Source organism: Acomys minous, assembly GCF_964271855.1.
Source record: "Acomys minous genome assembly, chromosome: 6".
NCBI classification, from domain to species: Eukaryota; Metazoa; Chordata; class Mammalia; order Rodentia; family Muridae; genus Acomys; species Acomys minous.
In genome coordinates, this window is record NC_140487.1 from 60,879,898 (window position 1) to 60,902,119 (window position 22,222).

At 46.1% G+C, this 22,222-nt stretch overlaps 1 protein-coding gene across 1 annotated transcript; it reads left to right on the plus strand.

The window, feature by feature from the left end:
* The first annotated feature begins 884 nt into the window (after nt 1–884).
* Nucleotides 885–20,981, plus strand: PDIA4 (protein disulfide isomerase family A member 4). Its single transcript, XM_084786151.1, has 10 exons — nt 885–1,200; nt 6,723–6,894; nt 6,992–7,197; nt 9,462–9,600; nt 12,191–12,396; nt 12,512–12,670; nt 14,039–14,190; nt 17,074–17,230; nt 18,152–18,385; nt 20,230–20,981. The coding sequence occupies exons 1-10, from the start codon at nt 1,110–1,112 to the stop codon at nt 20,643–20,645; spliced, it is 1,932 nt and encodes a 643-aa protein (XP_084642277.1). The 5' UTR covers nt 885–1,109; the 3' UTR covers nt 20,646–20,981.
* The last annotated feature ends 1,241 nt before the right edge of the window (nt 20,982–22,222 follow it).

Here is a 22,222-nt window from a genome sequence, read left to right on the forward strand (position 1 = left end):
TTTCCCAATGGGCTACTTCTCTAGGGAGAGATCTGCAGGAGTGAAGGAAAACACACTTTTAAATTGGCCTAGGAACCAAGCCTAATAGTGCTAACATGACAACCCAGGGGACTAGTCATATATATAGCTTACTTTCTCCTCTTGTATACCTAAGAAAACTCTCTGAATTTTATTTAGTCTCATCTGTCTGCTATATCTCTTCAGACTTGTTAATCGGTGTTAACCCTAATATCAGCACAATCTTATTTCCTGACATGCAAACCTAGTTTCTTCTTCAAAACAGTCCACTGTCATCTCTAGATCTAAACCACTGAATTGGTTATCTTTTCTTTTTTTGCATTAAATCATAACATAAGGCAACGTTTATACAAGAATCTGATGGTTCATTCACAGAGCTCTGAATTAATTAATCTACTTCATACTCCTTCTCTCCCAATTTACAGGAAAGAAACTCCAACTTTTATATGCCCAACAGAAAAACCAAGAAGCCAAAGAACACGGGGTAGAGAGGCAGGATCCTGATCTCTACTTTTTCCAATAGTGTTGTTCTGTCCACTTTAGTTTTCAGTCTTCCAGTACAAGGGCCGACTTCCAAGGAAGCGCCTAGACCTGCACTCCACCATGCCTCTGAGTTACTTCCACGTGTTCTTCCTGCCAAACGTGGCCAAAGGGAGCGGACCTCCAACCAATCCCCCTCCTAGGAGTGCCCAAGCCCCGCCTCACTGGGCAGGGCTGCTCGTCTTTGTTCTCCCCGCACTCTTTCCCCGCCTGGGCGCTCCAAGGCAAACCGAGTGGCAGCCGGTGATTGGTGGTCGCGGTGCAGCCAATCAGAAGGGGGCACCTCACGCTAGGGCTCCGAGTTTTAAACGCCCGGCTGAGGGGCGCGCCGACGCGGAGGGCTAGGGCAGCGGGGAGGTGCCGGCGTGGGCGGCGCGCCACGGCTCTCTCGCCCGGATCCGCGCGGGGATTGGCCAGCCCGCGGCTTCCTTGTCCTTAACCAATCAACGGGCAGAACTTCCTGGAGGTTTCGCTGTGCCCCGGCGTCGCTGGGAAGCTCCGCGAGTGCTTCGCCGTGGCCAGTGTGTGCAGGCCTCGCTCCGCACCCCACCATGAGGCTCCGGAAAGCTTGGCTGTTGTTGGTCCTGCTCTTGGCGCTGACCCAGCTGCTGGCTGCAGCGAGCGCTGAAGACGCGCAAGAAGGTGAGCGGGCGGGCAGGGCGGGAGCCGACGGGCTGCGCCCCGCGTGGGGTGCAAACCTTGCAGGGGTCTGACAGCGTGCTTCGCTCACACCCCTGCGGAATCAGTGTCCTGGGAACTGCGAAGTTGCTGGAGTTTCAGTGTCGTGCCGAATCAAGGGGCTCGGGCCTCGTGAATTCCTGCTCCAGACTAGGACATAGAGGGACGTGCCGAGTGCCTGATTTGTTTGCAACTGGCCTCTTGACCCTCACTGCTGAGATTTGCCCCTCTCCCTTGGCGAGGGAAATTTCCTGGAAGTACACTCCTGCTGTTTGCAAAGCGAGACGGGAGGGCTGCTGGTAGGACCTGGACGAGGCAGTCTCAGATACTGAACATCTACTTCAAAAAGTGGAATTTGGAAATAACGCAGGCTTTGTTTTCGTCTTACATGGCAAGTGGAGCTACCATTCCTTCTGCAAGCATTTTATTCAGTGCCCGTTTGCCAGTCTCTGCGTTGGGTTTTGAAAGTCGAGGCTGATGATGCGTGTACTCTAGTAGGGACACTATATGTAACTCCTAGACGTTACGTCTGCCCCTTTCTTCGAAATCATCTACCCGAAAACCTAAGAACTTTGAAATGTAGGAAGTACTAGTTAAAATCGCTGTTCCTAGAGAACAGGTCTCTTACGGAGACCTTTCCCATACCCTTCTAACCACTAGCTTTTTTTTTTCTTTTTGCTTACTAGTTTGCTTACCTCATTTTCTAAGATTAGTGTGTAGGGGGACTGTGAACTTTATACTCTTGGGTTGAGTAATATCCGTGTGGATCATTGATTTATGAGTCTTTTTACTTAGGTAGAAAAGAGTAGAAATGAAAAGAAAAGACAACTGCCCTGTCTGTAAGGATTATCCTGACACTTTTATCCAAATCGACTGGGTTCTTCTTTCTTTCTTTCTTTTTTGTTTGTTTGTTTGTTTGTTTTTCGAGACAGGGTCTTTCTGTATAGCCTGGCTGTCCTGGAGCTCGATCTGTAGACCAGGCTGGCCTCGAACTCACAGAGATCTGCCTGCCTCTACCTCCCAAGTCCTGGGATTAAAGGCATGAGCCAGCACCGCCCTTCCAGTACTTATTTCTTGCACAGATCTAAAAATACATTGAAACAGGAAGAGGGCAGACTTTGCATTTTAAGCAAATTTTTCACTTTTCACAACAGAATAGGCATGGATGGGGAGTGGTGGGGGAGCACATGAAAGTTTCAGAACCAGTGTGGTTTGCTGTATAATTTCAGGATATAGCTAAAAGAAAAAAAATAAAAATAAAAAACATGGTTGGTTGTGAGGCAGTGGTCTTTGCTTTGGGGTGGTGTTTGTTTGAGGTGGGGGGGTGTCTCGTTCTAGCTTGCCAATTACTATGTAGACCAGGCTAGCCTTGAACTCGACATCTGCCTGCCTCTGTCTCCAAGTGCTGGGGTAGTGTGAATTCTTAGAGGCTTGGGTAAGTGGATTTCAAAGGCTGTTTGGATCTTTTGGGGGGGGGGGTTGGTTTTGTTTTTGGTTTTGTTTTTTTTTTTTGAGACAGGGTTTCTCTGTGTAGCCCTGGCTGCCCGGGACTCGCTTTGTAGACCAGGTTGGCCTCGAACTCACAGTGCTTGGAGTGCTGAAATTACAGGCATGTACCACCACACCCAGCCCAGTAGTGTATTTTTTGGGTTACTGTTGCAGTTCCTGGGGAGGTGTTTGCTCTCGGTGAACCCAGGACTCCCTAGGGTGTCTAGGCCAAGGGCAATCCTCCCTCGCTAGGTCCTTGGGTCCAGTGAACCCAGAATGAGCAGAGATTGCAATTCCACTCATTGGTGCTTGGTCCATACTAAGTATCATCTGTAATGATCCAACATTGGTTAACACTCTCTTTTTGTTGTTCACTATTTGCTATTTGATGTTGGCCTAATAATTATTATTTGGCCAGCTGATGGTAGCTCCTCCTTGGCAAGGTGGAGTATGGCCTGTTAAAGAAGTGGGGACAGCCTTACAGTAAGTAGCTGCCAGTGGCTGGCCTGGCCAGGGATTCACGTTTGTTCAGTGGTAGTACACAGGGACGGCAGTCACGGGGTTAGAGTCTCCACATTTCTGGAGTGGCCGGTCTCACCCTGTGGGCTGGTTAATGTGAAGGTGGATGAGAGGCTCATTTGCTTCATGCCAAAAAAGATTGCACCTTTTCAGAAGGTGCTGGAACATTTGAGAGCTGGATGTCCTGCAACTGGAGTTAAAGACAGTTGTGAGACACTATGTCGTTGGTGAGAGTTAAGCCCTAGGCCTTCCTGAGGCCAGTGCTCTTAGCCACCATCTCTCCAGCCCTCTGGCATCTTTAATCAGGAGAGCACTTCTGCTAAGTGGTGATGAGAGTCCGCTTTGAGCTTGGCATAGGTAAAAAGTCCCTTAGGTTCAAGGCAGCTTGGGCTACATAGAAAGTCTATCTCAGAAAAAAGAAAAGCTCCTTCTTTTTAAAATTCACTCTGAGAGCTGGAGAGTTGGCTCAGTGGTTAGGAGTATGTTCTTTTCCTCCAGGGGGACTGAGTTCAATTCCTAACAACCAACATTAGGTAGCTCACAACCACCTGTAACTCCAGGACAGAGCCTCTGGGAACCTGCACTCATGTGCACATACTTACACATAATTTTAAAAATAAATCTTTATAAATAGAAATAAAGACTCAGAACAATCATTCAGAAAGAAAATCTCAGATTAAATTTTGAGATGGTGCACGGTTTTGGGTTTTTTGTCTTTTCTGTTTGTTTTGTTTTGTGATAGAGTTTCTCTGTGTAGCTCTGGCTGTCCTGTAACTCACTCCATAGACTTAGGTTGGACTCAAACTCAGAGATCTGCCTGCCTCTGCCTCCTGAGTGCTGGGATAAAAGGCGTGCGCCACCACCAGCAGGCTGGGTATTTTCACTCTACACATGACTCTTCTGTAACTAGGCGGATTGTAAGGGTCCTCTTCCTCTCCTAGCCATATTTTCTAGGTTGAAAGGGGGACCAAATTCCATAATGCTTTCTCTCTAGTTCCGGACTAGAACAAGTAGCCTGTAGCCAGGATGAATATGGATGACCATAAACCCTACCTAACTTCTCCAGCCTCCTGAATGCACGGGTGAGGAACCCACTAGGCATTCTACTGGAGCAGAGAAGCTGCAGCGCATCCTTGCATCCAGCAGATCATTTAGGGAGTGGGAAGTATTCAATTTGTCATTTAGAAAGTCACTGTGGAGCCAGGCATGGTGGCACACGCTTTTAATCCCAGCATTTGGGAGGCAGAGGCAGGTGGATCACTGTGAGTTTGAGGCCAGCCTGGTCTACAAAGCGAGTCCAGGACAGCCAAGGCTACACAGAAAAACCCTGTCTTGAAACTCCCCCCCCCCCAAAAAAAAAGGAAAGTCACTGTGATTGGTGCGCCACTTGTCTAACATAAGTGAAGTCCTGACATTGCCCAGTAAATGCTTTCCTTGTCAGGTGTAGTAAGCAGATCGCTTTAAGGACCAGCAGCATTGAGGTTGGTGAGCTTAGTGTTAAATATTGAGGGTCCCAGTGAGAGGGAGGGAGAAACGAGAGGATACAAGTGAGGGGAAGACAATTGAGATGTAATCTTGAATAAATTAATTAAATTAAAAAAAAATTGAGGGTCCCAAAGGGTTGTGATTCAGGAACACCAGTACATATGCTGTGGACTGTCAGTCGTAGATGAGAGTGGATTCAGCCCAGTGTGAGTGTAGGGGAAGAAGCTCAGATCACCAGCCCTTCGGAAACAGCCTGGGTTAGTTACTGCTTGGCTTTGACTAATATCAGCAAGGGGTGCATTATGACTCAGTCCTGGTTCTTTCAGAGAAGGATGTCAGGCACCGTTTTCTCAGTACCACAGAACAGGATTTTTGTATTTTCTGTAGCGTGCATGTGCTCCCCATCTTCCCATTCCTTAGCATTCTGAAAAGATGTGAATAGGGAGACAAAAACCTTGTTGAGGAAGCTGTCCCCTGTTCCTGAGGGAGTTGTCCAAAAACATGTTCATGCAGCCAAGCAGTAAACAGCCAAACTCAGCCAGGGACCAGGTCTTCTCTACTCCACCTTTCCTGCATGCCTGGGAGCCTTGATTTGCCCCAACTTCTTTTGATGGCACCCAGAAGGAGGAAGCAAGAGAAGCACGAGCCAGCTTGGTTTCTACTCTGAAAGTGGACATTTTAGAGCTAGTGCTCTTACTTCTAACAAAGGAAGAATGAAGACCTAAGTTGCAGAAAAAGAGTGCGCAATGCCGGAAATGGTAGTCGAGTCACATGTGACTAGTAGAGATGGGGTGGGGGTGGGGGTTAGGGTTTTTTAGAATTATTTTGCAGGTTGGTAAGTTCCATTAATAGTGATGAAAGCTAACCCCACAACCACAGAGCTTCAGAGAATGGAAGAGCGGTATGACAGGCCATGCAGCTGAGACATGGGGGTCCTCATGTGCCTACAGTTACAGAGCCAGCATTGGATTACTTCGTACATTCCATAAGTCTCAGGGGCCCCAGGATCCTGGGAACAGGTTTCAGGCCCTGTGTGCACCAACAGTCTCAGACAGTAACTAGCAGTGTTCTTAACTCAGCTCCTGAAAAAAACAATTGGCCCTTTGACAGATTCAGGCTGCAGGGTGAAAAGAGCGATGTGCTTGCTGCCTGTAGATCTGGGGAGAAGTAGAGGAGAAGTTAGTTAATGAGACCCTTGGTTTCATGCTATCTTGTATCTGTAGTTTGGAAAGACCAACAAGTAAAAAGTTAACACGGTAATTCTCTCTCGCATTCTAGGGGGGGGGGGAAGATTGTATCCAACAAAGTGTAATTTTTGGTGTATACTTGATGCACATTGGCTCCGTGCATCTTTTAAGTTGTCATTGTCTCAAAGTCTGCTCCTCCTGGACTATTACCCAGAGCTGGCTTTCTAAGAAAACATGCTTCCCCCTTGGCCCTCTTCAGAAGGGTCAGATCTATGGGCTATTTTTAAAGAATATAAGGTAAAATAACACAGCTCTTTTAGAAGTAGAATTTATGTACAAACCAGAGAGTGAATCTTGGGTATCTGCATATTTGGGGAGAATAAGCAGATAAAAGTGTCTCCTGGGAAGGTCTATTGAGGTCTTGGAGAACGGCAGGACAGTAGGCTTTGAGTCCATGGTTTGCCAGTCCTACATCCATGCCTTGGGGCAATTAGACCTCCTTATGTGGAGTCGTAAATAGCCATGCAAATAGAGCTGGAACGGGATTTCCAGGGTGACTTGTTTTGAGAGTTTGGTCTTCTGTCAAAGTTGTAAAGGAAGCTGGGCATGGTGGTGCACACCTCTAATCCCAGCACTCGGGAGACAGAGGGAAGTCAGCCTGGTCTACAAGTGAGTCCAGAATAGCTAAGGCTACACAGAGAAACCTTGTCTTGAAAAACACAAAACAAAACAAAGACAAACAAAAAATGAAGTTGTAAAGGAGAGAGTCAACAAGTTTCCTAACCAGCATGGGTATTTTCTGATCAGATGCTTCAGATACAGAAAATGCCATTGAGGAGGAAGAGGAAGAAGATGATGAAGAGGAGGAAGATGACTTGGAAGTTAAGGAAGAAAATGGTGTTTTGGTCTTAACTGATGCAAACTTTGATAACTTTGTGGCTGACAAAGACACAGTGCTACTGGAGTTCTATGCCCCGTGGTAAGCACCAGAACTTTAGTTCTGTTTTATTACTACTTGCTTGTTTTTGAGGCAGGTTTGTTATCACTTTCTTTTTCTTCTTCCTTAAAATTTTCAGGTGTGGACATTGCAAGCAATTTGCTCCAGAATATGAGAAAATTGCCAGCACATTGAAGGATAACGATCCTCCCATTGCTGTCGCTAAGATTGATGCAACTTCAGCATCCATGTTGGCCAGCAGATTTGACGTGAGTGGCTACCCCACCATCAAGATCCTGAAGAAGGGACAGGCTGTTGACTATGACGGCTCCAGGACGCAGGAAGGTGAGCTCCAGGGTATGAGCTGTTGGGGAACAGGGCCTAAGGGACACCACTCCACACACCCGCATATTCACATGTAAAAGAAAATGCATTCACGCACGCATGCACATGGTTGCCTGCTTTTAGCCAACGCAAAACCTTCTTTCTTTCTTTCTTTCTTTCTTTCTTTCTTTTTTTAATGAATGTATTTTTGTTTTATGTACATTGGTGTTTTGCCTGCATGTATGAGGGAGTCAGAGCCCCTGGATCTGTTACAGACAGTGTGGTTGTGGGCTGCTATGTGGGTACTCTTAACTGCTGAGCCATCTCCCCAGCCTCCTTCTTTCATTCTTTAAAAACTTAACATTGGATGCTGTTGAATTCTCATTCCCAATGTCGGATACTAGAAAGAATGTTAAATAGGGTCTAGATGTTTGTTTGTTTGTTTGTTTGAGACAAGATCTCTTTAATCCAAGCTGGCCTTGAACTTGTGGCAGTCCTTCTGTCTGAACCTTTGGAACACTAGATTTTAAGTATAAGCTGCCATGCCCAACTTCATTCTACAGAAACATGGCTCTTCTATTGATGCACAGTGTGTTTGATAATTAGGTAATGTTTATTTCTCTCATAATATAAAGTGTGTTAGATTATGGAATAGGCTTTGTACTCTGTCCCTGCATAATTCAACTTCCTTCCAATAAAAGTTTTGGTTTAGTAAATTCTGTTGTCTTCAAAGATAATCTTTATTTAAAAAAAAAAGTTTGGCCGGGCGGTGGTGGCGCACGCCTTTAATCCCAGCACTTGAGAGGCAGAGGCAGGCAGATCGCTGTGAGTTGGAAGTCAGCCTGGTCTACAAAGTGAGTCTAGGACAGCCAAGGCTACACAGAGAGACCCTGTCTCGAAAAACCAAAAAAAAAAAAGAAAAAAGAAAAAAAAAGTTTGTGTAATTTTCATGCTGGACAGTAGTGGTACATAGCTTTAATCCCTGCACTCAGGAGGTAGAGGCAGGCAGATCTCTGAGTTCAAGGCCACCCTTCTCTACAGAGAGAGTTCCAGGATAGCCAGGCTACAGAGAAACCTTGTCTTGAAAATAAATAAATAGAAATTTTTCCTCATTTTTACACAGCTGGTAGGATGTCTTACACACTCTTCTGATATCTGTAGTAAAGAGGAAAGTTGACAGCTTATCTGTCCGTCTGTCTATCTATCCTTGTGCCGGCAGTCAAACGCAGAATCACTTATATGATAAGCAAACATTCTACCACTTGAACTACAAATAACTATTGCATTTTTTTTATCTGCATGTGTGATGAGTGTGGGCATGCCTCGGTGTATATATGGAGACCAGGGACAACTGGCATGAGCTGATTCTCTCTTGCCTTATGCGTCCTGAGGATTGATTTCAGGCTTAGTGGCAAGTGCCTCAACCCCTTCAGGTGTCCTGCCAGCCCCTAGGCACACTTCCTGGGTGAAGCTACCGCACCCTGAGCAGTAGGAGCCTCTGCTCTTCTTTTGAATTTTTCTAGATTTTTGCCCACATTTCATGCTGTCTGTGGCACTGATGGCAGATGTACATAATGGAACACATACATGGTTCATACACGTTGCGAAATGTTGCGAGACTGACTAATAGGCATCTGTCGCAGTTACTGTTCTGTTGCTGTGAAGAGAGACCATGGCCGAGACAACTCTTAGAAAAGGCGTTTAACTGGGGGCTTGCTTAGTCCGTTATCATGGCGGGGGACAAGGAGTGAGACAGCAAGTGACAGAACGGTTGCTGAGAGGTACATCCTGATCTAGGGGCGGAGGCTGGCCTGGCATCCTCAGAGCCCACCCCCAGTGACACACCTCATCCAACAAGGCCACACCTCCCATCTTTCTCAGTTACACTAACTGGAGACCAAGCATTCACACACGGGAGCCTTTTGGAGCCATTTTACTCAGGCCACCACATTATTCCCGATGAAAGCCCCCTGGAAACGGCCACTGAGGGTTCTTGTGCAGCTGGTTTGGTCTGGGAATAGAGAAAGCCACTCACAAAAGTAGACTTCAATTTACCAAGAAAAGGCTACAGTCACCGATGACAGCAGAAATTGGAAACGCTGTCCCAAATTCTGAGGAGGCTCTGACTAATTATGCAGTTCAGCAAGTCACGCATTTCCTGCTCCCTTTTTGGATCCTGGCACTTTCTTCCCATTCTCCACCAGCTCGTGGGGCGAGATAAAGTACCAGCTGGCTTGGGTGGCCATATATTCAGTCTCATGTGATTCTGTTGTTTTATTTTGTAGAAATTGTTGCCAAAGTCAGAGAAGTTTCCCAGCCCGACTGGACACCTCCACCTGAAGTCACTCTTTCATTGACTAAAGATAACTTTGACGATGTTGTGAATAATGCAGACATCATTTTGGTGGAGTTCTATGCCCCATGGTATGTTTGGCAATCGGGTTCACGATAATAAGTTTTCAGTGCCCTGCTAAGCATGGTGAAGGGTTACAGTGCGCAGCCAGTGCAGGCTAATGCAGAGCTAGGCTGGGGCAGCAGTCTGGGAGAGAGATGGTTATAGGGGAAGTCATGGGAAGAGTGCACACGGAAGGAAGCAAGTTCTCGTTTTAAACTTTGTTATTGCCTGCGTGTGTGGATGGTCATGAGTTAACAGGTGTGTGTGTGTGTCACAGTAAGTGTGTGGAGGTAAGAACAGCTTTGAGGAATAAATGTTCTCCTTCTGTTCTTGTTCTGGAAAATTGAACTCAAGTTGTCAGCCTTGCATAACATGCACTTTTGACTGCTGAGCCATCTTGTAAGCCTGTTGTTTTGGTTGTTGTTTGTTTGTTTGTTTGTTTTAAGATGACCTTGCTTTGTAGCCCAGGTTAGCTGACAAACTTGGAGCAGTCCTCCTGCCTTAACCTCCTGATTCCTGGAACTCACGCATGTGTTACCACACCTGTCTGAGAAAAGACTTGAAGGGAGATTAATATAACTTGGGAAGCCCCTGGACTCCCCAGAGAATGGTCTACGGCACCATCTTGGTAAATTCTTCATCCCTCAGCCAGGGGCTCTGACAGGCTTAGGCATTTGTCAGGATGGATACGTAGACTAGAATAGAGACTAAATTACAAATCATGGATGTGAGCGCCAGGCATTAAAAGAGTGATGGGGGCGCCTGGAGAGATGACTCAGAGGTTAAGAGCACTGTCTATTCTTCCAAAGGTCCTGAGTTCAGTTCCCAGCAACCACATGATGGTTCACAACCATCTATAGTGAGATCTGGTGCCCTCTTCCTGGCATACAGGCACACATGCTGTATAAATAATAAATAAATCTTTTTTTAAAAAAAGTGATGGAGGGGCGACGCCTTTAGTTCCAGCACTCAGGGAGGCAGAAGCAGGCAGATCTCTGTGGATTCAAGGCCAGCCTGGTCTACAAAGTGAGTCCAGGACAGCCAAGGCTACACAGGGAAGCCCAGTTTCAAAAAACCAAAAAGAATAAGAAGAGTGGTGGCTCATGCCCTTAATCTCAGGACTCAGGAGTCAGAATGGGGTGGATCTGTGAGTTTGAGGCCAGCCTGGTCTACAGAGGGAGTTCCAGGAAAGACACCTGAAACTCTTGTCTTGCAAAACCAAAAAAAAGAGTGCCCTCAAGCGTCTGCATGAATGAGTCCCAGAATATCAGCAAGGAAAAGAAGCTCGTGGGCCTAGGATCAGCAGGCAGAGGCTGTGGCGGATGGCCTAGCAGAGTTGTACGGGAAGGTTAGGTGCCCTGGCCCCAGGCAGAGTCTGTGTGAACCCAAGCTTGTGGTTTTCTGGATTCTGCAACAAAAGCCATTATATATGACAACGCAAAGGGGTGACAAAAAGGAAAATGAACTGGGGAAAAAGAAGGAAACAATATGGTGTATTCAGGAAGCAGATGAGCCCGTGGCACCTTTATGACCCTACTTACCTTGCTATAGAAGGGGCCTGGCATGGTAGGTGGGCATGGCGTTGTACTAGCCATTCTGGTTTATGGCTGTTACTATTAGTAGTTACTGTTCTTTGCTTTAAGGAAGTAACCATAACAAAGACAACTACAGAAGGAAGGGGTTTGTGTGGGCTTACGGTTCCATATAACAGCACAGTGGAGGCCTGGCAGCAGGAGTGGGAGGCTGAGGGCCCACAAGAATGAAGCAAAAAAAGCAAACTAGACAATGGCAGGTGGGAGTCTTTTTAACTCCGAAAGCCCACTTCCAGTAACAGACTTTCTCCAACAAGGTCACAGGTCCTAAGCTTCCCCAGACAGCACCTCCAAATAGGGAGGTCGGGGACAGAGGACATTTCATTCAAACCTCCACAGTGACCACCCAGGAGCTGTGTGTAGTAAACCGGAACCTAGTAAGCTCATTGAGCACCCCATATACTCATGGTACCTAAGAGGAGAGTTAGCCTTTACTTGCAGATAGTTTGTTTGTATGCTGCAGGATGTACGCTTTAATTAGTTGAGTTTCCCAAGGACCTGGTCAAGACAGTGTGTATGCTAACTGGGAGGACCTGAGAACCTGAGGTGTATGGGCAGATACGAGTCATCAGGGCCTTATGGTACAGATTGCCTGTTTTATCTATTTATTTATATTTTGTTTGGTGGTATGTGTGCTGCCGCAGCTAAACCTGGCTGCCAGTCAGCTAGGTGTGTGCTCTTCGGCTGCTCTGGCCCTTAGACAGCCTGTGTTAGCTGTAATAATCTTAATTGCAAGTGTCTCTGGCTCTTGCTCATCTGCTCTGGTTGGTTTGTAGGCTAAGAATTTGTGACAAATTCTCTGTGCCTTTGTTCACACTTAGACGTGTAATATAAGTGTATATGTTTTTAAGTATATATAATTTAAAAATTTTTTTAAAGCTTTAGCGTGTACTGTGGGGCCAAGAGAAGATTTGGTGTATATAACTGAGTTGTTTGAGACAGTAGAATCGGTCTCTGCACCTCATTTAGCTTGTAAATGAATTCATGCTGGGAAAAGTTCCTGATGGAATTGATTTCCTTTGGGCAGGTGTGGACACTGCAAGAAACTTGCCCCCGAGTATGAGAAGGCTGCCAAAGAGCTCAGCAAGCGATCTCCTCCAATTCCCTTAGCCAAAGTTGATGCCACCGAACAGACAGACCTGGCCAAGAGGTTTGGCGTCTCTGGCTACCCCACTTTGAAAATTTTCCGCAAAGGAAGGCCTTTTGACTACAATGGCCCACGAGAGAAATATGGTATGCCTGCTACCTTCCTCATACTGTGTGGAAAGGGAACGTCCTTTATACAGCTGGGAGCTAGAGGATGTGGTCAGCTACAAGGACCTTCCTCAGACATGTGCTCTGCTCCTAGGAATTGTTGACTACATGATTGAGCAGTCTGGGCCTCCCTCAAAGGAGATTCTGACCCTGAAGCCAGTCCAGGAGTTCCTGAAGGATGGAGATGATGTAGTCATCATTGGGGTCTTTCAGGGAGACAGTGACCCAGCCTATTTGCAGTATCAGGAAGCCGGTAAGTACTGACAAAACCACATGCCCTGCCACACTCCCGAGGCTTTGGGAAGTAGGCTGTTTTGTGTAAAACTAGCATAGTGATTGGGTATGTCTAGTGCACTCAACTGTACAGAACTCAAACTGTAGCACCACAAAAAGAGCAAGCGCTTCTGCGTAAGATGGCGTTACTGTAGCAAATGGCTTGAGGGGAGAACCACGGCAGTACCTGTGGCTGTCATAGTTGGAGGGTTGTTTAACTACATGCTAAATGCATAAGACTAGCTGCCCATCCCACACAACCACATTAATTCAAGTTGTTTGCCTTCCTCCTCTCCTGAGTCCCTCTGCAATAAAGAACAGCTCTGACTTGGGCCTGAACTCAAGTCCCAGCTCTTACTGGTTACTAAAACTGTGGCCACAGACTGAGTCCTTCAGCCCAGTGTTTGTGAGTTTTTAGGATCCTCCCTACCACTTTTTCCTCAGTTCCCCCTTCATACAACACAAACTTTGTCTACTTCAATAATAAGTTCACTTTCAGCATATCACTTGCCGCCTCATGCTGATCTCTCTGTGGTACAGCAACAGTTGAACGTACTTCCAATTCAGGCTGGTGATTAATTTATTTTTTTTTTAGGAACAGTATCTCTTTGTGTAGCCCTGGCTGTCCTGGAATTCACTGTGTAGACCAGGCTAGCCTTAAACTCACAGAGATCCGCCTACCTCCGCTTCTCAGGCTCTGAGATTAAAGGTGTGCACCACTGCGCCCAGCTCAGTCTGGTGTTTTGTCAAAACTTCAAAGAGGAGCTCAGTTTGTTGGTGTTTCTTTGGTCTTCGTTGATTAGTTAGCTGTCATCTGCTCTTGACTAATCAGGAAGAAACTTACCTAGGGAAAGTCCAGCCCAGCCAAGGCTTTGGCTAATGTAGAATCCCTAATCTCAGGATAAGAGCTAAACCTCTGTGATCAACACTGGGTATGAAACCTCAGTGTAAGGTCAAAGGAATGTGTGGTACTTGTATGTTTGAGAGGTACTGTCCTGAGTCCCAGTTTGCTACTTTTCATAGACAGAAGGTGACATTTCCTCCAAACAAATAGCTCTAAATTTCTGTGTGTTTTTTGTATTTCTGACAAATCCTAAAATGGAAGACTGAGATACGACGTCTATGCTGAGCTTTAAAAATAGGCTCTTAGCTGGGTAGTGGTGGTGTACACCTTTAATCCCAGCACTTGGGAGGCAGAGGCAGGAGAATCACTGTGAGTTCAAAGTCAGCCTGGTCTACAAAGTGAGTCCAGGACAGTCATCAATCATCTTCTTCAGGCCCTTGCTTGGCCGATAATGGTCATAAAGCCGTTACTTAATCAGTTTACTGTGTTCTGCTAATTTGTCAGCTAACAACCTAAGAGAAGATTACAAGTTTCACCACACTTTCAGCACTGACGTAGCTAAGTTCCTGAAAGTCTCCCTGGGGAAGATGGTGCTGATGCAGCCTGAGAAGTTCCAGTCTAAGTATGAGCCCAGGAGCCATGTGATGGATGTTCAGGTGAGTGAGGGCTCTTCAGGGTGTGAAGCAACGCGCGTTGTGCCAGCTCCTCGCTACTCTACAGGCACCAGCATCTGGACTTTGAAATGTGTAGTGTTTGCTCTGCCCATAGGGTGTGACACACCTGTCTTAGTCACTGTGAGACACCATGACCAAGGCAGCTCTTTTTTTTTTTCTTTCCTTTTTTCTTTTTTTGGTTTTTCAAGACAGGGTCTCTCTGTGTAGCCTTGGCTGTCCTAGACTCCATTTGTAGACCAGGCTGACCTTAAACTCACAGAGATCCACCTGCCTCTGCGTCCCAAGTGCCGGGATTAAAGGCATGCGCCACCACGCCTGGCTAAGGCAACTCTTAAAAAAGGAAAGCCTTTAACTGGGAGCTTGCTTACAGTTTCAGAGGTTTAGTCCTTTATCACCATGGCAGGAAGCGTGGTGTGAGGCAGCAAAGCGGTGGGACAGTTCCTGAGAGGTACACCCTGGTCCGTAGGCAGGCAGACAGAGAGACAGAGTGGGCCTTGCTTGGGCTTTTGAAACCTCTGCCCACCCCCAGTGACATATTTCATCCAACAAGGCCACGCCTTTTAATCCTAATTCAGTCAAAGCATTCCACCCCTTATATTCAAACTACCTTTCTCAGCCTTTTCTTCTCTTCTCACCCCACTGGTAGCTTTTAGGGCACAGAATGGGAGCAGAGACTGTGGGTAGCTGTGTTGTATTTTCCCTGGTGATGTTGGTCCCTTTGTGCTAAGGCTCTTGGTGTTTGAGTCTGGTTTTATAAGACCCAGAAGAAAGAAGGAATTGGGGAAAGGGAAGCACTCAACACCAGGGGGGCAGCCATGAACATGCTGTCTTAGTCAGTGTTCTGTTGCTGTGAAGAGACACCACCAGGCAGCTCTTACAAAGGAAAGCACTCAATCAGGGCTGGCTTATGGTTTGGGAGGTTTAGTCCCTTGTCAGCATGGCAGGAAGCACGGCAGCATGCAGACAGACGGGGCTGGAGGAGAAGCTGAGAGTCCTACAGCAGGAAGAGAGAGACACCAGGCTTGGCTTGAGCTTTTGAAACCCTAAAGCCCCAGTGATAGACTTCCTCCAGCAAAGCCACAAAGCCTAATCCCTCTCAAGTACTGCCACTTCCTGATGACCAAGCATTCAAATAAATGAGCCCACGGGGCCTGTTCTTACTCTTCCACAATATATCCCTGTAAAGACCGCGGTGCCCTGTGACTTGGCCTCACCCCTCCTTTCCACTCCTCCCATGGTCTGCAGACTCACTGGTTTCTACCATACAAGGCTCAGAACCCTCTCCTCTGGACTCAGAGTGCCGCCACCGCCTCTTCAGGTCTTCTCACTTTCTTCTTCAGTCATAGACCATGTGACCAAAGAGGGATCCTATTAGGGGCTGTGGACCCTCATGGTCACACACAGCTCTCTCTCTCTCTCTTGTGTGTGCGCACCCAGGAAAGGGTCCAGATTGTGACTTTTAAAATTGTTTCTAGAGATTTTTGAGACAAAGTTGAAGTTTATTTTGAAGGTTTTAGTATAGATTTAAATGCAGGTGTTGAGGGAGACATAAGGAAAGTATAGCAGTCCATACCCAGGGGCTTGTCAGGAGTCACCTGACAGGTACAGTACCTTTTTTTCTTTCTTCTTGAAATAGGGTCTTACTATTGCATCTCTGGCTGTTCTGGAACTCGCTATGTAAAACGGGCTGTCCTCAAATTCAGAGAGGTCCCTCTGCCACTGCCCCTGCAGTGCTGGGACTAAAGGCCGCTGCTCCCAATAGTTCAGCACTTACCCGAGGAAGGTGACAAGGTTAAGGTCCCTGTGGTCTAGTCTGCAGCCCATCATAGTTTGCTCCCTGAGTGACCCTTGTCTGAGGGGATGGTGATGTGATTAAACTCTTAGTGTGTCCTTTGCCGCCTGGACCTAAAGGCTTTGCCCTAGTGCAGCTTCCAGAGCATCTTTGCTTGTTTTTGTAGCACATTCAACATATTCATTGACATCAGAGCAGACCCTCTTGGCACCCTGCTCTCTCTGCACTGCTGCTTCAGCCCGTGTGCCTTCTGCTCTCTGACTTCCCCATCCACACGGGCACACTGGTATGACAAGTGTAGAAGCTTGGGCAAGCAGGTTAATAAGTTTGTGCAAGTTTCTTTAATGATAAAGTGGAGATGGCTGTATCTCCCCTTGGTAGTTGTGAGGTAGTGTCTGTAAAGGGCTTGGCTTAAGTCCTAAATATGAGCCCTAGGGACCTCCAGTCTCCAAGACCTGAGTTCTGTGTCCCCTCAGTAACTGCCACTCTGACACTTGTCATAGGTGCCATGTAAACTCGGTCGGTTCACTTGACAGTGAGACATCTCACCTGAAGAAGCCTGTGGGCCAGCATTAAAGGGCTGCATTGTTGAGCCTAGTTAAGTACAGTTGTTCGTGGCCCTCAGAGCACAGCCCCCAGAGAAATGAGATGGTTTCAGTGGTTGAGCAGCTCACCAACCATTAAATTCTAATTTGAGGTTACATTGCTCTCTAGTACTTGTGGCCAACTGCAAAACTTGGCCTGGCCACTTTTGGGCTGGAGTTTTTTCTCACTTTGTCATCTATAAAATGGACTTCAGAGCTCCTGTGAGCTTGGTTAACTGAATATGCAAAGACCTGCATGGTTCAATCCATGTGCAGTTACTGTTTAAGACCCTTAAGCTCTTTCTCGTTGGGCTTTTGAATTCAAGTCAGAAGAAAGAGTCTGTTAATGTTGGGTGTGATTGATTGGATGGGGCTGAGTAAACAACTTCACTGTCCCTCCTCCTGTTCTGAACCTTTCAAAACGAACATCTGCCTATGGAGGCATATTAGCTAAAGCTCCTGTTTTGTTGTATGCCCTCTTTGAAACAGGGCTCCACAGAGGCATCAGCCATTAAGGACTATGTGGTGAACCATGCCTTGCCCCTGGTGGGCCATCGGAAGACTTCTAATGAGGCCAAGCGGTACACCAAGCGCCCCCTGGTGGTTGTATACTACAGTGTGGATTTCAGCTTTGATTACAGAGCTGGTGAGAGACCCTACCAAGGCCTTTCTGGGATGGGGGCTACCTACCACTTTTAGAAATCTTGATCTAGGGCTCTTAAAGTTAGTGGCGTGAACATATCTTACTTATGGCATAGGATTCTGAGTTATGAGCCTTAAAGTACCCTTTTCCTTACTGTTTTAGGAAAAGGGGAGTTAAGAGTCAAACCTAGGACTAGAGAGTTGGCGGCTTGACTGGTAAAAACATTAAATGAGATGCCTGAGAACCTGAATTCAATCCCCAGGACCAGCATGGTGGACAGAGAACCAGTTCCTACAAGTTGTTCTCTGACCTCCACACACACACTCTTATTGCATGTGCATACTCACACATGCCCACACAGTAAATAACATAATAAAAATTAAGACAAAATAAGCAACAACAAAGAAAATAGATGTTTAAAAAAGAAGAGTTGGGCCTGGACAGATGGCTCAGAGGTTAAGAGCACTGGCTGTTCTTCAAAAGGTCCTGAGTTCAATTCCCAGCAACCACATGGTGCCTTATAACCATCTATAATGAGATCTGGTGCCCTTTTCTAGCCTGTAGGCACACATGCAAGCAGAATAATGAATAAATTAACACAAATAAATAAATAAATAAATGAAAGAAAAAGAGAAGAGTTAAGCCTAGTACCTTCGGAGAGATGATGTCACACATCTGGTGCTGAACCAGCTTCTGGCTCCAGACAGTGTGTATTGCCAGTACACAGCTCTGCTGGGCCGTAATTGGGTTTCTACCCTTAGGCCATACAGCTTGGCTGTACCAGAAGTCCTTTTTTGTGCAGTTGAGGTACATATGGGGCCTGTGCCTTGTCAGAACTTCAGTGATAGAATCTTAAATCTCACAGTCTAAGGCAGGACAATCACTCTGCTCAGTCACTTAATTCACAGCCTGTGTCCATTTCAGCTACTCAGTTTTGGCGTAACAAAGTCCTAGAGGTGGCCAAGGACTTCCCTGAGTATACCTTTGCAATTGCTGATGAGGAAGACTATGCCACGGAGGTGAAGGACCTGGGGCTCAGTGAGAGTGGAGAAGACATCAATGCAGCCATCCTTGATGAGAGTGGGAAGAAGTTTGCCATGGAGCCAGAGGAGTTTGATTCAGACACTCTCCGGGAGTTTGTCACAGCTTTTAAAAAAGGTAAGTTGGTCCAAAGTCTCCCTTTGGTCAGAACACAGAACCTGCCCGGGTCAAAGGAGTATCTGGCACCCTGTAATGTGCAAGGGGCTATGCATGTGGGTCAGTAGGTACTTGCTGTGAAAGCAGGAGGAATGCTGTTCAAATCCCCAAACACGCAGTACATGTGTCTGTACACGCTTATAACCCCAGTATTGGAGACAAAGGAAGGTCAGTCATTGGAGCTTCCAAGCCAGCAAAGGACTCATCAAAAGTGAATGAGTGAGTGGGTGAAAATAATTGAGGAAGACACCTAGTGTTCTCTCCTTAGCCCACAGAAAAGGGCTCAATGGGTCCTTTCCCCCCCCCTCCCCTCCCCACTCCTAAGTCCTCTGCACTCATTCTCGGACTTAGCTACCTGGAGGACTAGGTGTGTCCCACCCCGAAACTCTGAGGCACCAGGACAACTTAAATGTAATTTTGGAACATTTGGGAGGCTTAGTTTTGTTTTTCCATTTTGCCAAGTCTTGTAATACTTACTTTGAAAGCAAAAGCCAGATGAGGATTCTTTCAGTAACATTAGCCGTAAGAAACTAGTTTGTGCTGCACACTGTGGCATACACCTGTAATGCCAGCACTCGGAAAGGCAGAGACAGGCAGATCTTTGTGAGTTCAAGGCCAGCCTAGACAACAAAGCCAGTCCAAGACAGCCATGGCTACACAGAGAAACCCTGTCTCAAAAAAATAAAAAAAGAAAAGAAAAAGAAATTATAGTTTGTGTTAGACAGGGATTCCAGGGGTATCTCCAGATGCATCCTGAACAGACGAGGCAGAGTCTGGGTACAGCTAAAGCCTCTGTGACTTCAGAGTGTGACTTGGAGCCTCTCTGTTGCCAGCCACTTGTACTCAGGAGTCTGACTCTACATTCTTCCTCTCCTGTACCTCAGGGTTAGGAGGATGGAGGCAGAAGCTCAGTTCTTTGTTTATTTTTGCTTTTGGAGACAGTCGCTGTATCTTATATTGGCCTTAAACTTGTAGTTCTTCTGCCTTAGCCTCTCAAAATGCTGATATTATAATTATGTGTTCCCTTTTCATTTGTTTTTTATTTGATTGGTTAGTTGGGTTTGGGTTTTGCTTTTCTGTTTTTGTTTTGGGGTTTTTTTGTTGTTGGTTTTTGGGAGTTTTGTTTCGTTTGGTTTTTTTTTTTTCTCTTTTTGTTTTTCAAGACAATGTTTCTCTTGTAGTCCTGGCTGACCTGGACTCACTTTGTAGACCTGGCTGATCCCTGAACTCACAGAGATCCGCGTTCCTCAGCCTCCCAAGTGCTGGGATTACAGGCATGCACCACCATGCCAGGCCCTTGGTTTTATTTTTAGGGAAGGGGCAAGCATAACTTGGAAACTTTTCAAAGCTCCTTAAAACAGGCTTTTGAACATGAGGAACACTTGATATGAAATTCTAAACATAATCTTTATTGATCTTGACTGAAGAAAGCACTTACTTCTCAATGCTGGCCATTTGGTAACATACCGCAGCCCTTATCCATTTGGGGCACTCAGTTTTGTCATCACAGAGTTGATGTTGCCCCCACAGGGCTTTTGGACTTGCAGTCCTAGTGCTCTCAAAAGCTCTCCTGCTTGGTCAGCGTCTGTTAGATTGGACTTCACAGGTACTGGGCGAGTAAGAGATACATTTATCAGAGCATTGTCCATTGTTGGAACGTTTTAGAGGGGCCCAGGCCCCACCTGAGAGTGGGTCTAATAACTTCTGATAGCTACTTCTTGTGGTTGCCTCAGTGCCTGGTTCACATGGAATACCAGGATCCATGGCCTTTAAATACTGATACCTCCTCTTTTTGTGTTTGGCAGGAAAACTAAAGCCAGTCATCAAATCACAGCCAGTCCCCAAGAACAACAAGGGACCAGTCAAAGTGGTGGTGGGAAAGACCTTCGATGCCATCGTGATGGACCCCAAAAAGGACGTCCTCATTGAATTCTATGCACCCTGGTGTGGGCACTGCAAGCAGCTGGAACCTATCTACACCAACCTGGGCAAGAAATATAAGGGCCAGAAGGACTTGGTCATCGCCAAGATGGATGCTACTGCCAATGACATCACCAGTGACCGATACAAGGTGGAGGGCTTTCCCACCATCTATTTTGCCCCCAGTGGGGACAAAAAGAACCCAATTAAATTTGAGGGCGGAGACAGAGATCTGGAGCATTTGAGCAAGTTTATAGATGAACATGCCACAAAGAGGAGCAGAACCAAGGAAGAGCTTTAAAGGCCTGGCAGTCTGCAAAAAGTGGAGGGACCATACACTGTAGTGGACAGCATTGGCCACTGAGCAAGTGAGCCATCAGTGAAATGGCAGTATCTTGACTTTTTAAAAATACTTCATTATGCAACCTCATGCTCTGAATACTCAATAACCATGAACGACTTGATGGTTTAGACCAGATTTTCATGGAGGATACATCTATTTTTATCATTTTGGGTCTGGTGGGTTTTTGTTTTCTTTTCTTTTAACCTTTTATTTTAGTATTTCTTCAAACAAATAAGTTTTGGATCTTTGAGAATTTTTTTTTTTTTAATTTAAAGTTTAAAAGTCTTTGCCAAATCGTGTTGAGTTTGCCTTTTATTTTCTTGTTGTTCAAACAACTGTCAGCTTAAAAAATAGGTAAGCATTGGTGTGCTTGCTTTTTATTTCTTTCTGCTAATGACACCAAGGGAGGGCTCTCCCCTGACAGCTGGCCAGGGTGACATTTCAGCCTGACGGAGCTATGTCCTTGTCCAGGCTGAGGCAGTATGTCATTGCTGGATGGACATAGCCATTCAAGTGCCTGACACACCAGGACGATAGGTAGGGATGGAATATGGCCACTACTGGTTCCTCAAACCAGTCCCACTACTAAAATAAAATGATCTCGGGCATAGACTTAGAAACCTTGGTGTGGTAGAAGAGTTATAGTAGGCTGCTAATAATGGAAAAAAAATACTAATAATCTCAGTAACAGCTAGGAAGTTGGGCATGGTGGCACACACCTTTAATCCCAGCACTTGGGAGGCAGAGGCAGGCAGATCTTTAAGATCAAGGCCAGCCTGGTCTACTGAATAAGTTCCAGGACAAGCCAGAACTACACAGAGAAACCCTGTCTCAAAACAAAAACTAAAACAAAACAACAACAACAAAACCTAGGCTTCTAAGAGTTAATAATTAGAATGTAAAGTAAATAAGCAATTCTCAGCCATATGAGAGACTACTTGGTTTGCCCATCTTGTCTCCAGACTAAATTATACAAAGGCTCTGTGAATCCTTCAGGAAAAGCAGCCCCATAAACCTCAGATAACAGTCTACAGAAGGTTACCGCATGGGTGCCATCACTCTGGAATTCAGGCCAGATACAGTGGCTCTGCTAAAATTCTGCAACAAAATAAGATAAAGTAACACAAAAAACTGTCATACTGAGGTTGGATGTGGCAACCTAGCAGGAGGAAGATTCCCTAGAACAGGCACAGGAGTCCCATAGAAACACTTAAGCTAATACCTACAATATATATGCAGAGGACCTAGCGCAGACCCGTGTAGGTCCTGTGCTTGCTGCTTCAGTCTCTGAGCTCATATGTCTTGCTTAGTTCGATCAGAAGCTCTTGTTCTGGTGTCCTTCATCCCAGTGGGCTTTCCTGGGCTCTGAGGGGAGGGATTTGATGAAAACTTCCCACTTAGACTCTGTAATGTCTGGCTGTGGGTCTCTGCATCTGTTCCCACCTACTGCCAGAGAAAGCCTCTAATGGTGACTAGATAAAGGCACTGATCTGAGTGTAGCAGAATATCATTTGGAGTCATTTTATTGATACATA